Source organism: Branchiostoma floridae, chromosome 11 (genome assembly GCF_000003815.2).
Source record: "Branchiostoma floridae strain S238N-H82 chromosome 11, Bfl_VNyyK, whole genome shotgun sequence".
NCBI classification, from domain to species: Eukaryota; Metazoa; Chordata; class Leptocardii; order Amphioxiformes; family Branchiostomatidae; genus Branchiostoma; species Branchiostoma floridae.
This window is the reverse complement of record NC_049989.1, coordinates 8,415,105-8,434,334: the sequence shown is the minus strand read 5'-3', so window position 1 is coordinate 8,434,334 and position 19,230 is coordinate 8,415,105. Positions and strand designations below refer to the sequence as shown.

Genomic DNA, 19,230 nt, shown 5'->3' with positions numbered 1-19,230 from the left:
CGTAGACTGTAAAATCCGTGGAATTTCGGTGACCTCTGACCTCGTAAAATGCGCCCAACCAGAGGAGGTGTTACGGAAGGTCATGATCAGGGCTAGCGGCTCGACATGACGTCACACATGACTTGACTTCATCGCGCGAGCTGGAAAATTAAATTATCATATTAAGTGGTTTAACAGATAACTATGCTCGTTCTGCTTAACACATCAAGAGAGTAGAATCAGGTGTGGTAGAAAATACAACGTGAGGAGGACGACACGAAAAAAAAGGCTGTAAAATGATGTAATCTGTATCTCTGTTATGTTTTCCATGACCTCAATGAAAAGCGGCCTGCAGGCCAATCAGTAGATAAAGGTTCAAACAAACAAAACGTTAGGATCTTTCACTAAAACAACAAGGATGTTTATTTTTCTCCCTATTTCCTTGGTAAATCTGATCTTTCAGCAGTCACATAATGGTAGATCAAAAATAGAAGTTTAATTCAGGAAACGTGAGTTATAAATTGAATATAAAGTATGCATATAATATTCAGAAAGGAATAACAATTATACTTTCTACAATTATGATTAGAAGTGCGCAGAAATATTACCGATCAAATCTAGCGATTAATATGATATTTTCCTTTCCTTATTTCACTTCGGAACGCTTCAAGTAAGACTGATCTCCATGCATACAACTGGTTTAAGGCGTCCTAAACGTGTCGACAGACTTCTTCTTGACAATGGATGACGGTCTTTAAGACCTAATTAAGATACATCGTTTTCATTGGTAGAATGATTAAAGCGATCATGTAGTTGTCAATACGAATCTAGTCGAGGGATAAGGGCGTTCAAACACACGAATTTCTGTTATATGATTATATCTGGTGACTGATTAATAATGATAAGGCTTAGCTATGATTGTTGTTGCAACTTATAGCTTTGGGGACGTCGTATCTCGAACTTTATAAAAAGGAAGAGACTGGAGTACAATCGAACCTGTTGATAGTTACCACTCAACTGACTTTAACAAAATGCATATGGTCACGGTAGATAGGTGGTCATGACGACAGGGTTCTTAATGATTAAGTCAATGTGGAAGCGAGAAGGAATTCGAACAGTCTTCATTCTCCGGTTCGGTAAAACTACACCCCAAACCCCACCTGTACCCCGTAATTGATTAAGACTGAAGTCTGTTCAGCATTACCTACTCCCATGTATAGACCGGCGGTTTGTGGTCAGTTTCCTGTAACGACCGTTATCCCGATAAGGTTTTGTGTGGTCTCCTGTAAGCCTGTCTTGTATGAACCGTTTCTTCATAAATCTTCTTCTCTAATCCTGTCCATAATCTCTTCATCCCCCGGGATTAGCTGCTCAAGACAACGCTGTGCTAATCTTACAGCGGTTGTGTGCTGAGCAATCTACTGTAATTAAGTAGATCTAACGCTGCTGAACAGTATTGTTGGAGAGCGTGAATAGAGTCTATGTTTGATAATTGCTGACTAGACAGAAATCGATCTCGTCTTGTTTCCTTTTCCAGTTTTGGTTTATATGTACGATAGCAGTCCCGGATAGGACGTGTGGCTAAGTATCAATTACCTTTCCCCAAGGGCGATACATTGGAACTAGCCTGGATGCCAGGCTGTTTCCAGGGGCTATACATCCCGAATCCTCGGCTCTAGGGCTATCGGGCCCTAAAGAAATTCTACAGTAGGCCCCCTGAGTTAGACCCTGATAAAAACGTGCATAATAGATTGGGCCGGGGTTTGGTATCTAGGCTACATTGGAACTTGCTTGGTAGTTTAATTCGAACCAATTGCAAGATCCTCTAGATTCAGATATGAACGCCCTTACTTGCAACCAGGGCACAAGATGTCACTTTCTGCTATTCCTTACCTTGCTCGTGCATTTTATGTATCTGTTGAAAAACACGATCTAATTTGTTTTATCAACCTGTTTGAGTGACGTCCAGGGTGTCTAGAACAACCCAACCAGTCATATGACACTATTTTGAAATGGATTAGTCACTAAATCCAGACGACGAGCAAATTGGCAGAAGGGAAGCTATTAAAGAACAGAGGCATGGCACCAATTAATCGGACATTTTCTGGTTGGTTAGTTAACGCTTCCGAGCGGATAATCCGGGGTAAAACGGTACTAGGGCTGGGTAGGGAGGACTGGCAACGATTAGAATAGCAGCAAAGACAAATTTGTTGAGTGGTAGCATCCTACAGTTTGATAGGGAGAGAAGTTATAAAGGTAGGGTAACCATCCAATCTTCGATCTACCGATCCCTTTTTCCGAATAAGGACAATATGATTGGCAATGTCAATACTATTTGCATCATATAGCATTGGTCCTAGTAGGGACCCTTGTGACCCAATCCAAGACCAAGCTTAAGGTTTTCGTCCACTTTTGGACAAATGTCATGATAAAACAAGGCCTATTTGCCACTCAAAAAATCACTACCACAGCTGTCCTGATCACGAGATATCAAAACCGGAGGTTCCCCTGCAGTACTGTGGAATGCAGCTAGAAGGCCCATTAGTGCACTTGACCTTCATTTTCCCGACCACTACCCACCTACTTAATATCATATGGAACAATCCGCAGCTTCTCGAGTTACGCTCTACAACCGCAGGAAACGCACGCACGCACACACGTACGCACGCGCACACACACACACACACACACACACGCACACACACACACACACACACACGATGATGTCAACTTTAGAACTTAGTAACGTGTGAATTTCAACATATATAATTTCCTTCCCGAATTAACGGATTCGCTGCGCTGATGATACGGTATGTGACCAGGCGTCTCGGTTTACTGGTCAGAAAATCTCAGCGATGACACAAAAACGTCGGACGCCCAAGATTTAACTGCATGTGCTTACACAGTGTTTACATGTGTTCAGTGTTGAGGTAAACAAGAACACCATTTTGGAGATGGTCCGACGCCTGAAACTGCAGTTGTGTTTGGTAAAGCTGTCCTGACTACCACGCCGTGTCACATGCGAACATCTCTACCCTAAATATTTGGATAAAATCGCGTGTCGTTTATCTTGTATTACGGGACCGTAACACACTTGTACTTTTTATACGGGGAACGAGTGGTCACAGATTTCCCGTCCCTAGTCCTTGTTACGATTATTTATTCCAAGAAACCGTGTAATGTATAGTTTTGTTTTCGTTAGCTATAGGTCCATTTCCTGTACCAAAATTACCTATATTCTTTAAAATATTCACTATTATGATACACGGACATTGTAGTTGTGCATTTTTATTTATGCACGTTTTCCTTATGCATACTGCGAAACAACACGCCATTGCATTTTCATTTGGGGTGTAAAAAAAACGAGAAATTGGTGGTGGTTTCTGTCACTATTTCTATGACAGCTGTCAATGGACAATGTCACCACAACAAGCCCAACCTTGTATCCTTCCCCATGTAAACATGTTCTTATAGAGTCTACTTTAATAACACAGCCTCGGTAGAAATCTGCAAATGTAGACATTCGCAAAATAATAAATGGGGGGTAAGGATTCTGTAGATTGTAGTTATAGCTATGATATTTTGTACTACTTTATTGACGAGGCAATGTGATACCAGAGAAATGAAGTGAACCACAGGAAATGTAGGCTGTTAGGCCGCCTGTGCTTGACAAGCTATTTTGACTATGGGCACGTGCGGTGCATGGCGAGTAGGTGCCGATGTTCTCTATCCCGCGACCACGGGGCTGACCTCAGCATTCCAGGTCAGTCCCGAGTGTTGCTGGGTTACAAGGCCGCTGAGTGGTTCTGCTTAGTTGCGATATATGTGTCACATAAAATATGATTAGTTTCGATCGGCTAGAGTGTTGTAATCTCCAAGCAGATGTAGGGAGAATTCGAAGGAAGACCCTGCAGAAACACTTACCCGGGTCTAATATCTGCTGGGAGAAAACTAGTAAGGCCGGTTATGGTATAACGGGTCTTTTTGTTACTTGGTGCTAAGGACTATTGCGGCCATGGCTTAATGAAAAAATCAAACCAGCTAAGATTGTTGAAACGTGAAGTTATTTTAATGTGAAAATTGGCCTTGTAAATAAATGGTGATACAAACTCCGGCTCAGGCTGCAAAAAATATACCAAACGTTTTCTTTACAGCACACACGTCAGGCTGCAAAAAATATACCAAACGTTTCCTTTACAGCACACACGTCAGGTCCTTGTCAACGCAATTGCAAGTGTTGAACAACTTCCGACCAAGAAAGGTTTAGGTATAACTGACACTTCATGCAGAGTCGATCATATTCCACAAACATCACTTTTCAACTAAGCTGCAGTACTACCTTGTATCGCCAGAAAGCGCTCCTTGGAGCATCAGAACGCCCTATTCCCGGCCTGGGACATCTTTGTTTGATTCTGCCTAACTGCTCAGACCTGGTACGGGCACCTTGCTACTCTTTATTATGGCCTGCCTGGCTGTACGATTTTTGTCTATATTGTTTCTTTTTATCTTTCAGCACAGGAATCCAAAATATACATTGCTATGGTGAAAAATTTTCTTCTTCTTGTAAGGGGTAAAAAATATGACAAGATAACACTGAGACGTGGAGCACATATTTTGGGTCTCAAGAAAAAATCTTCTTTAATTGTCATTCATTCCTTGAGTCAGGTTTAAGGATTCATCTCCTAGTGGAGTCCAATGTGTAACATTCTTACTGCATTTTGCACATCTTTTTTGTCTTTCTAAAAAACCACAAGAACATACAAAACACTGCAGAAACATGTATTGATGTATGAAACACTGAGCCGGACCCTGTATCTGCTTGGAGATTACTTGTCTTGACCTTTGACCCTCCTGTATATCTTTTCTTCCTTGTTTTCAGTCATTGCCGCAAAACGTGCAAGGGTGAAGAGAAAATCACTCAGTCTGGAAAAAATGAAAAACACAGTGATTGTGATAACATTTCACATGTTCACTGCCATCAAAGTTCCTTATCCCTAAATATGTCGGACACACTTGCAGATGTTTTCTACATCAATTTCTTGCTACAACTGGTATTAAGAAGTCACATGTCACTTCCAGTTTTTATCTAAGACATTGTATATTACAATAAAGTACCACTGTATATTTTCAAGAGGAGCACTCTAGACATGATGAAGCCATCTTTTTCTACAAACCAACTCTTAGTCTCACTCAAGTCTTGTACAAACATAGTTTGCTAGTGACCAAAATAATGACCAGAAAATAAATCTTTCTGGAGTAAAGTTGTCTTCATAATTCTCTGGTGCAGATTTTTTTTAAATTTCCATACCCTCCTTTGATTCTTCTTGGTTGCCCCTTTAACAGTCCGGACCATCAAAATCTATCCTGTAATACTGTACTACAAGGTTGACTGAAACAGAACTCAAAATGGTTACTTCTCATGCCTCACCTGTTGATATATCTGCCTACTTCAGCATCTACATCCCCTGAGCTGACCAGGGGCACCAGTCTGGAACAGGACAATACACAGAATAAGTCATTCCTGCTGTGGGTTCCCAAACGCACTTACAGAGACATCAACTATACAGACAGTTGGTTGCCCTTAGTCTCTAGTCCAACAGTCTTTTAGATTCCAACATAAAGAAAAACATTTGCTCAAATTGACGTTTTCTTAGATGAGAGTCACAAATGATGATGACAAAATGAAAGTTTGCATGACATGAATACTTGTCTTTTTCTTCACTGTAGTCATTTTTAAGAGTTTGGACAAGCTATGGGCTACTCCACACATCTCTAATTTCTGTAACCTCAAATAATGTCAAAGATGCACATATAAGACGGATCCACACAAACCTTCTTTCAGTTCTTCTACAGATAGCTCGAGCCATGTGGAGAGAAGCGCTGGTTTTTCCTCCAGACTGGTAAGGAAAAATACCATGTCAAAAGGAGATAGATACTAGTAATTTGAAAATACACTTTATTCAATTGAAACAGAGGATCAGAAGGACAGAGATATAAATGAGACAGACAGAGAATAAAGAATAAACAGCAAGAAACAGAAAGAGAAAGTGATGGATGTCACTCAAAACATCCAGAGGTAAATCTCCCTTTTTATCCAGTTGTAGAGGTTGAATTACATTTAAATATTGTTTACCTGGATCTGTAACCATCATAAAGATTGAAAAACAGAGGGAGCACCAGAAAGATAGAGAGTGTGTTGTTTATTACTCGATTGACAATCATCAAAAGGTCTGATAATGTTATAGAAGTGCACACTATGCGTGGTATAAAACCAGGAGGATCTTACAGGCAGTATAAAGTTGGTTAGAGGAGGCAGCTGTTCTGTGTACTCATCAATCCATCCTTCCAGCTCCTCTACTGAACCAGAGGGGAATTCTGTCCGAGCTGAGTAAAAATATGAGAGGCCATTATCAACTGTACAGTGCAAAATCATGAAATCATACAGATAATCTATTGCAATCATCAAAATGAAAAGTCGTTTGCTGCAATTTTGCACCAAACTGATAGGGAGCATATCTGTATAATCTCATAGATAGATTACTGATTCTGTGGCTATGAGTATGAGTAGATGTTGTTCTCTTACCCAGTTTTCCATCCTGTGCCTTAGTCCGTGGTGTGGCAATGTTGGACCCCACATCTTGTAGTAAACTTTGGATCTGTCAACATTACATTACAGTCAAGTCAATTGTATTTTTGACTATAGTATGGCAGAAATGAGCCAAAGGGATTTTAAAATGGTGGGTATCTCTAAATGTTACAATTTAATACAACAGTTGATTACCTTTTCTAGCCTGTCCATGAACTGATGTCCAGCATCATTGCCAAATTCTCCAGCTAGCCTGTTGGAAAGGAAGGGGCATACATAATAGTGGTAAATGGTAAGTTGCAAACTTTCCACATGTATAGTTTCAGGAAAATTAGCCCACTTCCTCTTTGTGATTACCTTATCCAGTACCGGTTGCACTATCCTTTGGAATACAGTGCAGTAGAAGCCCGAAGCCGTTTAATTGCACACCCCATTTGCCAGCATATTTTGCATAATTATCCCAGTGGTGCATTAATGCGGAGTTATCCAGCCGAACTACACTGGTTTGGGATTTTGGTATTCCGTGCCATTAACAGAAGTGTGCCTTAATCCGGTGTGCAATTAACTGGCTTATACTGTACTTGGCTCTTTGATAGGGACCTGACATTAAAAAATGCATTTGATACAGCAGGTAAATCATTGCCTTGCAGGTAAATAAATATGATCAGAGATGGACTTTGCCCCCTTCTGCCCTGCTTCAGTCAAAGTCATGAACACATACAAAAAGGATGATTAAAACATGAAATTCTTTACCCTACTGCACAGGACAGCTCATCTGTTGTTCCTAGTGCTTCAAAGATGGTGTCATCTTTCTTCCGTCTCTCTCCAGTAAATAAACTGGATTTTCCTAAAGGAAAAAACATGAACCATGGTGATTGTTAGAAATGATTCAATACTAAGCAGGGTTCTCCCCAGAATTTTTTAGTATAGTGGAGGGGCTGGCAAAAATAACCCGCACCAACGCGCTGCACTTTCATGAAAATGGGTTCATTTTGCAATGACAGAGGGTGTCAAATACTACAAGTATGATATACTGTTGTTATTCCTTTGTTGTGAAGTGGCAAAACTACTATTGTTTTGATCATTGCTCATTCACAAGTTTTTGCAGACAATGCTGACTGGAAAAGTGATGCCACTTCGTACAAAAATCTGTGAATTGTCATTAATCTTAGCAAAACTAACAAAGAAAATAGGGAAGAAACACACTAAATTTGAAAAATAGTATAGTGGAGCTGGCTGAGAGTATAGTGGAGGGCCTCCCTTATTCCACTCTCTGGAGAGAACCCTGCTAAGTATATTTCTATCATAATATTGAGGAAGGAATTATTTCAAAACATGCGAAGGGGACCATTACTTTAGCACTAAATCTTCAAAATAATTTACTAACAATACATAATCGATATGAAATTGAATTTTGCTTTCAGCCTTAATAATTTACCTTTGTCACCAGTCCTTGTGTAGATTTTTAGTTGCTTCTTCTTCTGTTCTTCCTTACTGAATAGAAGGAAAGACCTATTAAAGGATGTTCAGCTTTTTAACAGCAACCATCATACATTGGGCTGTTCCAAAAAATAACTGTAGAGGGGGGGTGGAAGAGGTCAAAAATCAACTTTTGTCCCTACCCTAGTTCCAATCCAAAAATTTCTCAAACCCTCCCTGGTTCCCAGTCCAAAATGCCCCAAACCCTCCCTAGTTCCAATCCAAAATTGCCAAAACCCTCCCTAGTTCCAATCCAAAATTGCCAAAACCCTCCCTAGTTCCAAGTCCAAATTGGCAGAAACCCTCCCTAGTTCCAAATCCAGACGCTTGAACCCTACCCCCCCTCCAATCCAGCCTCTTCCACCCCCCCTCTACAGTTATTTTTTGGAACAGCCCATTGCCAGCTTGAAGAATCAAGGACTCAGAGGTATTCCAATGATGTTTAATTGCAATACCTTTTACCAGTTTAAAAAGTTGACTCATGTGACCTAGCTCTAATGCCTCTTCTCGTATGGTAAAACTCTAAGGGTAAATCACACATGTAATCCATGACACTAATAGAAACTTAGGTATCAACAGGGGTGCCTAAGTAATCATACGATCCTTACGGAAAACATACGATCCTTACGGAAAACATACGATCCACTACTAAGAAACATACGATCCTTACAGAAATCATACGATCCACTACTAGGAAACATATGATCCTTACAGAAAACATACGATCCACTACTAGAAACCTCCGATCCTTACTAAACTGCTGGACCACGTGACATCAGCGCCAAATTCAAGATGGCTGACTCTGGAGAACTATTATATGCCGCCTAAGAAGCCAGCATTATTGTAGGTTGGGGTTTTGGTGTTTAGCAGGATGTGACAAGCCCGTACGCAAAGATATCGTAACAAATAATGAGCAATCTCGAGGCCGCCATAGTGAATCTGCCGCTTGTGTGACGTGACCCGTGCGTTGGTCCAAAAGATTAGTAAGGATCGTATGTTTCCCGTAAGGATCGTATGTTTCTAGTAGTGGATCGTATGTTTTCTGTAAGGATCGTATGTTTCCTAGTAGTGGATCGTATGATTTCCGTAAGGATCGTATGTTTCTTAGTAGTGGATCGTATGTTTTCCGTAAGGATCGTATGTTTTCCGTAAGGATCGTATGTTTTCCGTAAGGATCGTATGATTACTTAGGCACCCCTGATCAAAGGATTTCTGATGATCATCCGAAAAAATAAATTCACCTCTTGTCCATATGTTCCGTTTTTGAGCTGCTTTCACAACGTATCCGCCCCAGACTAGTTGTTTCACACGTCCTGGCTCCCCGTACAATGGACTTTGCTCCGTACAAACTTGAACTTGGTGCATGACCCAGAGACGTCAATCACAACAAACGCCCTCTTTAAAATGCCCCCCTCCCCACGACCTACAATAAACACGTAAAATCTATACCTACCTGGAGTAATACCGCCGGCACACCGGTGACACTGTTTGCTCTATTCTAAAGGACTGTGGCAGAAGCCTTGTCAGAAACACTGACCGCTGAACGATCTGGTTTAACAACATATTACACGCAATGACTGTTGAAGACTAACTCTCCAAAAGGTCAGAGGTGATCAGAATAGTTTACTAGAAGAAAGGGGGTTTAAGGTTAGCAAATGATAATAATAATGATAATACACAGTCTAAATTGATATCAATTAACTACATTAAAATATAAAAGTCATTATTCTTTATCATTCTAGTACAATATGAAACGGTAAGTGAACTGTTTATGAAAGATAAGGACAGACACCCCTTCAATGAGAGTGGTTTCTACCAGAGTTCATTAATCACCTGTGGATGGAGTCGGGAGGTGGGGCAGGTTTTTGTTGTGAAATGAGCCATGTATGGTGTTACAGTCTACTGTGCAAGAACGGTGTTACAGTCTAGTCATCAACAAGACCTGGGTGGTAGCTTGAATTGGTAGTCGTAGCCGTCGACCAAGTTCCTACAGGTACGTGCATGTGTTAGATATCGAATTTTAGACTGCTAGCTGCTGTGTGTTTTTATAGCATGAGCTGTATATGCAGAATTCAAACCTAGAAGGTTCACTAAGCGCCTGGATGACTCGAGTTTTTCAGATAGACATGAACAGTTCTACGATTTGTGATTCTGTAAACCGTGACCTGGTCACCACTGGCACAAGTCTCTCACAGCCTCAGCCGGCCCGTAGATTTCTTCGGCACCGTAAGCGTCTATCTCCGCCTGGCCAACTATTATAAAGCCACTCCGGTAATTTTTGTGAATGTCTATCCGAATCAATCAGAGCGAAGGGCCATCCCCAGGGGAATGAAGTAAAGGTTTCTTGGGGATGCTAGCCCTGGTGCCGAAGAACTGCATGTGATTGAGTCTTTAGTTTGGATTCCAGTGTAGTAGTCAGGCGTTACCAAGTTGATCAAGAGTATGGCACCTAAACCGTCAACAGTGGACATGTGACATATCCTGTTTCTTACCTTGATGTTTTGTGGTAACTGTGTTGGTGTTACAGTACAGTCACGTTTGGGGAATCGATACATGATCTAACCCTAGGGATTGACTTCATCTCATTCTGTGATTCTGTCTTGAATGTTTGCCAGGTCTGCGCTTGCAGTATCACTCAATGTATCACGATTAGATCTTGGTACAATGTGAATGTATAACGTTACATCATTTATCTGATGTTGAGACAACGGTGAACAATAAAACGTTACAAAATGTGTGACCCGATCTTGTATATAAAGGGTCTACCATTTGACAGGTAATGAATAGTATCAATGTATCGTCCAATTTCTGCCTGTACGATTTATGTGATGGATACGGTCCCAAAGTAAATAAATCTTGTCCTTAAAATATATGGCGCTTCAAAATTTACCAAAGAAAAAAATGTAGACATGTAGTGGATTTCTAATGAAAAATTGTTGACTCCAAGTCCTAGTGAGTGACCATGAATTCCTTTGCATTGATCCATATTTCAGGCGTTCTGTTGCTGTCTACGTATTCTCTACACAAAATCCCCTGAGCCAATCTGATAACATTACTGAAGGCTGATGTCAGAAAACGTGCCCGACAATCACGATGTACCGGCAGTACCGGACCCAGATGCTAGGGGCGCTGCTGAGAACTCACAATCAGAAAGAAGCAATATGACTGACGTTCCTCTGAACAACGGGTCCATCCGGCCTCCTCGGTATGAATACCTAGATGAAGAATGCCATGATAAGGTAAATCTATTTTATTCTTGTGACATAGTACATACCATTAACAATATGATACGTGATCTTACATAGCCTTTATGAATGTACCAATAGACGTAGAAACTAAATGTGAATCATCCGACAATATATCATATTACAAATAGTTGAAATAGATGATTCAAAGATCTTGACATTCTGCTCACACTTTTATGTTCCCCACTGCAAAAGAAGAACATTCGATAAGCATTGATTTTCGAGCCAACTAGGACAAAGCAGCTAACGCTATACTGTACTATAAATGAATTACTTCTTGATTTACAATGTTAGAAATTCCCGAAACGAAAACAATTTGTCATGTTCATGTTCAATGGAGCGTATTGTTTTGTATGTGAATATAGCTAATATTTTTTTATAGTTTTGGTTGTCCTCTTATAGATCATATTATTAGTGTGCACTTAGGAGTACGCATATTTAGAATCACAGTTTCAAATTGTCGGCCAGTGTAAACTATTACTATTCTATTTGAAACGTTCCATTCAGATACAGGAATACTGAATCAAATAATAACAATGGATGTCAATATTTTCTTACCTATTTAATGAGCTTGAAATTCATTTGCTTTCTGTCACCAATTGCAAGAAACCATAACAGCACCTACACTTACACTTACACGTACACTTCATTCTCAAATGGCCCACACAACTAGTCTTCCTGGCCATGGACGCCATTTGAAAAGAGATACACACAGTTTACAGTAAGTACAACTATCATATTTACAGTACTGAGTTTGAAAACACGTATTATCAAAGCAGTTGTTTTGGTCTCCGACCGTGTACAATAGAATGATCGCTGTCATTAGTAGTTTTAAAACAGCGATACCCTATCCATACGGTTGATAGAAAGGCAGAAATAAACATACAAATAACAAAGCAAACACGACAATCGCTTGATCAAAGTGCATTGTAGAAGAGCATAAGTCACTGCAGAATCAGACATTGAAGCACGGCCTTCTTATACCCCCCTCACATGTAGTGAAAATCGATCGGACGACTAGTCTGCGAGCTCTAAATTACGAGGAGGCATGACCCTGGCGGGAAGGGGGGAACTCTGCCATTTCTTCGTCGGCAGCATGGTCATGCCTCCTCGTAATTTAGAGCTCGCAGACTCGTCGTCCGATTTTCGCTACATGTGAGGGGGTATTAATAGATCTTACTACCCCTGTCACATGTAGCGAAAATCGATCGGACGACGAGTTTGCGAGCTCTAAAAGACATTTTCGACAGCAAGACGTCCGGTGTTCTCTCGATCAGCGCGCGATTTTTAGGGATCGCCAGCGATTTTTAGGGGCCTGAAGATCTTAAAATTGGCAGACCTTCTAGCGATCTTGAAGTATGTCCGAAAATCGTAGATTATGTGACAGTGGTACAAGTCTTATCCAGATAATGTTATTCAATCAATAATCAAAATGAAAATTAGTTAATACGGATAAAAGTAATGATTGTGACCACTTAAATGACGGAATAACAATTACTTCGCTTTCATTATCAATTCAAATATCAATTACTATGATATATGAATGTGACTAAGTATAGCATTCACTTATTAATTTCGTATTGGTTGCCACGCTTAGTTCCCTGATGTGGTCAACCTGAACGTGGGAGGGGTCCACTTCACCACTCTGCTGACCACACTTCGGTCCCAGAAGGACTCCATGCTTGCTGGCATGTTTTCTGGTCGGCACAAGATCCAAAAGGACGAGGATGGGCGGTATTTCATCGGTAAGTTCCGATCCCACCGCTGCCACCAGTGTAATACCGCTGCCACCACAGTAATGATTAATCTCCAAGCAGATGGCGAGGATGGTTCGTAATGTTTTTAGGCGGCTGAAAGTGCATGGCACAAGCCTCAAACTTGTTAAGTGCTTCGCTTAAACATTTGCAAAGTCATATCTAAATGTATGTATATTTTATTTTGTCTCAGATCGGGATGGAGCCTTGTTCACATACATTTTGGCCTGGTTGCGGGCGGAGCAGATGCCCCCGCGTGGCGCCGCCAGGCGACTCTACAGTGAGGCGCAGCACTACGGGCTTCTCACTCTGATGGCAGCCTTACAGGTATAGACTGCCAGTTGTAGACACGACTACAGTTAATAAACTCCGCTCAGACAAGCTTAGACATTTTGGGATAGCGTCCTTAGAAATGCATCGCCACATATATCGGTTTTGCCCGGAGGAAGGTAGCAGAAGGAGTTCCAAAAAGTCAGCATGTACATCCTTTAGGGTGCGCAACAATCAGTCATGTACTATATCCTTCAGAACGTCCAGCCCGTGGCCAGTGACGTAGTGAAGGCCCAGTTCGTCTCCAAAGTGCCGAACTACAAGGATCTGTTGGAACAGATCATCATGGTGGGGAGGGAGCGGGCCAAACTGGACATGAGGAGACAATCACGCGTCCTCGTCACTTTCCACTACCTGAACGATGGTCCACAAGTAAAGGTGAGAAGAAGTAGAAACAAATGTCTATCGAGTCCAATGTTGTACAACACCCCAGCGTATAAAAAGACAGCACATAAAGATAAAGTATCCTTGAGCTACGTGATAAACTTTTATTCATCAGGATGGTTTCCTTTATTATATATATTTAACGACGCAGGGATATCTCAATGGATAACTTTAATGGTTTTGATCACTGTTTAGCTATTGTTTATCCAAGGTTTATCGCTGCTGTTCATTTCTGTAGGCAACATTGCCTGTAGCTTTCGCTTGCCCCAAAACGTTTAACTCCATGTTGACATTTTAAAATGAGTGACGCTAAGGTGCACTTTTTTCTGCCACACAGATGCACATGATTTGCGAGCTGGCTCGACATGACGTGGGTTTTTTGAATCTCCCTCAGACTCTCGACGTCACTAACCTACTTAGCTCTATAGAATTCGACTTGGTGAAAGAAAGGGGTTTCAATCTGAGTGCCACACTCTTAGATACCTGCAAGGGGATTGGCTACATATGTGGGTACAAGTACGACTTAACCTTCACATGGTGGTGAAAACTGTTGCTATTTTGGTGAAATTACAAGTTTAACCGCTAGTCGGTGTTTAAAATCATGTTACCCAAGATGCCTTTCGACTGCTGTTTGGGCAGAATCTCCACAGAGCTCTCTGTGTGTTTTATACTTTATTTTAGTCAATAATGTTTATTAACTGTTTTACACTGGCTACTTAAGCTAACCATAATGACAAGATGCTTTTAATGATTCCAACACTGTTTTAAGACGAATTAGCAAAGATAAATAAATATCTTTTAGGAGACGTAGATAATATGTGGAAAGGATATGTAAACGAAGGGTCTTGTGTTCTACTTACTAATATGTATAGTCTAACTATAAGCCAAGAAAGAGACTTATTTTACCTGGATGAATATGCGTTGGATATGCGTTACGTATATGAAGTCTATTTTTGCTGCTAAATATATCACCGAACGGTACACATTTGCAAAATAAATATATACGCTGTTACATATGTGACTTTAATATAATACACGATCATCTGTGTATCTTCAGATTTCATTTCTTACTCAAAACCACACATGCCTCAGACTTAAAACTTGTGTGGACGACGGTTCTTTACATAAAACCATAAGTTTGCGTCTACAAGGGTGGGTTCACGTACGCGTGCGTATGTATATTCAAGTCTGTTTAAGGTCCGTATGGAAGTATCAGTCTCTACCAGGCTTTACGGTCGCTGGAAAAATTATTAGAAATTGGACAAATATAGACAAATGATATGCCAGACGAGTTAGCTGGCTGAGGGGTATGGTTTGCGACCCAGCTAACTCCTATTGCATGTTATCTGTCCATATTTGTCCAACTTCTATAAGTTTTTAGCAACCTGTGGACCAGCTGGTAGATGCTAAGCATTCCATACAGATCTCATAAGGACTTGAATATATATGTACGCACGTGTGAACCCACTAAGCTCTTGTGCCTTCGTAACGTTTACGTCAAACATGTATACAACAGATAGAAGCTTGGCCATGGTATACATACATGTACACCGGTAGCCAATGTTGTGGATTAAGACATACATAGTTACGCATTTATATATGTATGTATCTTTCCGACAAGGCAGTAGGTTCGATCATTTCCACACTTTCTTCTTCTTACATAATTGGGCTACATCCCACGACGAAGTTTCACGCTGAAAGTTTCTTTCCTAGAACCACATCTTTTTGTAATCTCCAAGCAGATCTTACGGTGGCATAAGATAGTATCAAAAGCTGGCAGAGGAGTGAAGCCGGCCGGCCTAGGAGTGTGTTTGTCTACCGGGACACCTCTTGGCTGACTACACTCCTTGGCCAGTTTGGTACTATTTTATGCCATTGTAGGATCTGCTTGGAGATTAATCTTTTTGTAGCAAGCCTCATAATTGCTTGCCTGGTAGTAAACATGCATTCGTCGTCACAATCCAGTCTTACTGTAACCCAAAACACTCCAGTAGTTCTCAACAAACCTGGCGTTGTGATGTTATGGGATAAGACAGTACAGTGCAGCGTTTATTATGAAGAAATTATCAGCAGAAATCACATTGTGAACACAATTTGCAGCGAACACACGTTGTTTTTTAAATAATAAAATCAGTTAATATCATGATGTACAGAAACTACCCCAGATTTTGTAACGACGGCAACTTCCAATGTATACAAGATAAGTTTCCATGCTTTCTGCATTTAGATAACACTGAAAAATTTACGTTGTTCGACGTCATCAGACAAACTTTCGAGAAACCATGGCACATGCAAACTCGGAACCCGGCACTGGGGATTTCGGGTCACGAGACAATTGCGTCACTTCTCCTTTCCCTGTCAGAGATGGCGATATTGAATTGTACGAGAATCCGACATACGAACAATACACGCTGCAACAAAATGGCATGGGTGGACAACAGGGCGCTAGTGCTGTATACGCAGTATGTGCACAAAATGACCAAAACACTGCTTCAATGAACGCCCAATATGACCAGAACACTTCTACAGTGTACGCTCAGAATGACCAGAACACTCGTACAGTGTACGCTCAGAATGACCAGAACACTTCTACAGTGTACGCTCAGAATGACCAGAACACTCGTACAGTGTACGCTCAGAATGACCAGAACACTTCTACAGTGTATGCCCAGAATGTTCAGAACACGAGCACAGTGTACGCCCAGAATGACCAAAACACTACGCACAGTGAACGCGCAAAATGATCAACACACCAACGCGGTGTCGAACACCCTCACTAGTATGATATACGGAAGTGGCTATGATTCCACCGAAATGAATACCATTCGTCACCGCGTAAACGCGCTTCATCCGATAACGTTACCTGAAGAAACCCTTCGCCCACGAAACGCCTCCATAACAGCAAACAACGATGACAACCCCGGCATCCAACCATGCCCCGATAATGACTACACCAACGACAACATGGCAGGATGTGACGTAACCGGAAATGACGCAGATACATCAGTCGGGAATGACCGTGTCCTTCACAGAATCCAACACCCTTCGATTTTACTTAGGACAAATTCGATTTACGAAAATAACTACCTGAACTCAAATCCAACCAGTACACAGGGAACCCAACAACCCCCAAATGCACGTCCTCCAAATCGAGGCTACGGGGTAAATATTGCCGAAGATCCAGCCTGCGGTAAGATATGTAATTTTCTATACTTCATCGAGTTTTAGGCTTATGATACTAAAAAGAAGTAAGACCATCATTACTACTGTAATCTTTGTCAATGTGTAATGTTATGAACGTGTAGCAGCATCGAACTGTATTTCCAACAGAAATAAAATGTACCACCGACCCAAATTCTTAACTGGACAGCACCAGTCTATAGCAGGGAATGAATTATCCACGACACTTTGTGCAGATAGAACAAGTCACTTGGCGAGCACTAGGCCAGAAAATCAGGAAGTATATGCTTCCGAATACGCATGCGCAGCGAAATGCATTGTGGGCAATGCGGGCAATGTGAAGGCCCCTAGCAAAACCAGTCTGGACAAGTCTAAAGCCTTTGACATATTCCCAACATCGTTGCGCATGCTCAGTTGGAACCATGAACTTCTTAATTGAAAAAAAGGTGCCCTCCGTCTCCACAGATGTACGTTGAGCACCGTCTGCTTTAGTCATTTATATATTTTTCCTTTGTTGAAGACTACTGTTCTTCCCAGTGTTTGTTCTAGGATAAGATGTTTTTCAGGACGCAGACATATTGTGCTCGTTGCTGTACCAGCTGCAGTCGTCCTGCTATTGACTATCGGCGGTGCCTTAGCCGGAATATTCTTAAACCTTCAGGATACCCAACCGGTGAGGAATTGCCCTGTGCATTTCCTTCAAAATTCACTTCAAATTTTTGTCTGCTTACTTTGATGACTATTTTGTGCTCAGCTGGGTGGGAGCATCTTGGTATGATAGATCACACATATTTGCCAATTAACTGCGAAATTCAAGCTTATGTGGTATGGTATATAGAATTGTTGAGAAAAATTGCTGTACGTAAATTGGACCTACCGAATTTTTGTTCTGTCGTCATCAGATAGCAGAGCCGAAAATTCGTGGGATCAATTTCTCATGTCGAAAAGAAGTCCAAATGTTTCATGATGTAATACTAATTTTGTCTAAATGCAGCCGACATCAACTACAGATGTTACCTACACCTCTGCCTGCTACGGTACGGAGAGGACGGCAACTGGTAAAGATCCCTTACTGTCCACGGTAAGTCAATAAAAGGGAATGCTTCTATTTGTTTTTACGATTTCGATTGACTGTTTGACAACAAAGCAATGCTTTATTATTATATAAAGGTGATGCTTTATTATATTTCATCAAAATTCACATTTTATAATTTTAGGCAATGTTTGCCAATAACTCTTTGGGAACACCAAAGCCCCCACTGCTGACAACTAACAGCAATACGCAAGGTATTTACTACGTTTATGCTGTATTAGATTTAAGTAGAAAGGAAGTGACAACCCCTGGCGATTTTTGTTGATGCTAGAGTGAAGTGTTCGAATTTTGTATCTCACTATTGCAGAGAGTTGAACAAGTATTGTATTTGGTAGGAAGGTGAGAACCTCGGGCGATTTTCGTTGATGCTGCAGTGAAATGCTCTGGCTTGTATCTCATTATTGCAGAAATATTAAGTCGTACTGGATTAGGTAGAAATGAGGTGGGAACCCCTGGCGGTTTTTGTGGATGCTGCAGTGTTTTGTATCTCATCATCGGGTTTTGTATGTCATTATTGCAGAAAGCCACGGCCCTTATGATGATAATACAAAGATCATCATCATTGAGGATGAAGACCCAAAGCCAGGAGTCAAACATCGGAACGACCGCGGGGTGGTTGTATCTGCAGGCCAGATATTTGTCACTGACCTTGACCGCAAACTTGTCCAAGTCTACGGCATGAAGGGCGAACTCCTCCGCAAGTTTCCAACAGTAATGCCTGGAGAAAATGGAACGATGAAAACGATGCTCCCTTGCGACATTACCATTGACGGCCAGGGTCACCTGTGGGTACCGGTACTAAAAAGTAACAAAGAAGGTGATGATGATGCTTATGTCGTTTAGTACAGTCAGGATGGCCGGCCAGTGAGCAAGTTTGCTTTTCAAACATCCGGAGGGTACCCTCACATTGACTTTGACATTCGCACTAACAAAATCATCATGGTCAACGGAAGTCAAATCTTGATGTTCCATCCTAACGGTACGTTGTGTCGTACATTGGAAAATAAAGGAGACCCCTTACGTTTTCAATACGCTACTTCAGACAAGAATGGAAACATTCTTGCTACTGAAATAAGCCAGTCCACTGTCCAGGTATACGATTCCTTGGGACAGTGGCTATTCAAATTCGGGGGCTACGATAGCGGGGAAGGTTGGTTGAATTTACCGCGAGGTATTCGCGTGGACTCCGCCGGCCATATC

The 19,230-nt window shown here is 41.3% G+C and overlaps 2 protein-coding genes across 3 annotated transcripts; one reads left to right on the top strand and one right to left on the bottom strand.

Annotated features, from left to right (window-relative positions):
- Positions 1-4,591: 4,591 nt before the first annotated feature.
- Positions 4,592-9,684, bottom strand: LOC118426143 (corrinoid adenosyltransferase-like). Of its 2 annotated transcripts, none has more exons than XM_035835403.1 (9): positions 9,498-9,684; positions 8,004-8,059; positions 7,319-7,412; positions 6,761-6,818; positions 6,563-6,635; positions 6,266-6,363; positions 5,812-5,876; positions 5,408-5,467; positions 4,592-4,902 (listed from the first exon to the last, which is right to left on the bottom strand). In XM_035835403.1, the coding sequence occupies exons 1-9, from the start codon at positions 9,605-9,607 to the stop codon at positions 4,806-4,808; spliced, it is 711 nt and encodes a 236-aa protein (XP_035691296.1). In that variant the 5' UTR covers positions 9,608-9,684; the 3' UTR covers positions 4,592-4,805. The 2 variants fall into 2 exon arrangements, with proteins under 2 accessions (XP_035691296.1, XP_035691297.1); XM_035835404.1 differs by lacking the exon at positions 9,498-9,684 and adding an exon at positions 9,286-9,395.
- Positions 9,685-9,851: 167 nt separating this feature from the next.
- LOC118426142 (BTB/POZ domain-containing protein KCTD7-like) lies at positions 9,852-14,789 on the top strand. The gene is made up of 6 exons (XM_035835402.1): positions 9,852-10,037; positions 11,038-11,283; positions 12,887-13,034; positions 13,237-13,370; positions 13,572-13,751; positions 14,095-14,789. The coding sequence occupies exons 2-6, from the start codon at positions 11,110-11,112 to the stop codon at positions 14,299-14,301; spliced, it is 843 nt and encodes a 280-aa protein (XP_035691295.1). The 5' UTR covers positions 9,852-10,037; positions 11,038-11,109; the 3' UTR covers positions 14,302-14,789.
- Positions 14,790-19,230: the final 4,441 nt, after the last annotated feature.

Excerpts from the sequence above, each read along its gene's own strand:
- LOC118426142 (XM_035835402.1), top strand. The coding sequence starts at position 11,110 with ATGTCAGAAAACGTGCCCGACAATCACGATGTACCGGCAGTACCGGAC. Across the intron at positions 13,035-13,236 it reads GGATGGGCGGTATTTCATCG|ATCGGGATGGAGCCTTGTTC; the intron begins GTAAGTTCCGAT and ends ATTTTGTCTCAG. Across the intron at positions 13,371-13,571 it reads CTCTGATGGCAGCCTTACAG|AACGTCCAGCCCGTGGCCAG; the intron begins GTATAGACTGCC and ends TATATCCTTCAG.
- LOC118426143 (XM_035835403.1), bottom strand. The coding sequence starts at position 9,607 with ATGTTGTTAAACCAGATCGTTCAGCGGTCAGTGTTTCTGACAAGGCTT. Across the intron at positions 6,364-6,562 it reads GGCACAGGATGGAAAACTGG|CTCGGACAGAATTCCCCTCT; the intron begins GTAAGAGAACAA and ends ATTTTTACTCAG. Across the intron at positions 5,877-6,265 it reads TAACCAACTTTATACTGCCT|TCTGGAGGAAAAACCAGCGC; the intron begins GTAAGATCCTCC and ends TTTCCTTACCAG.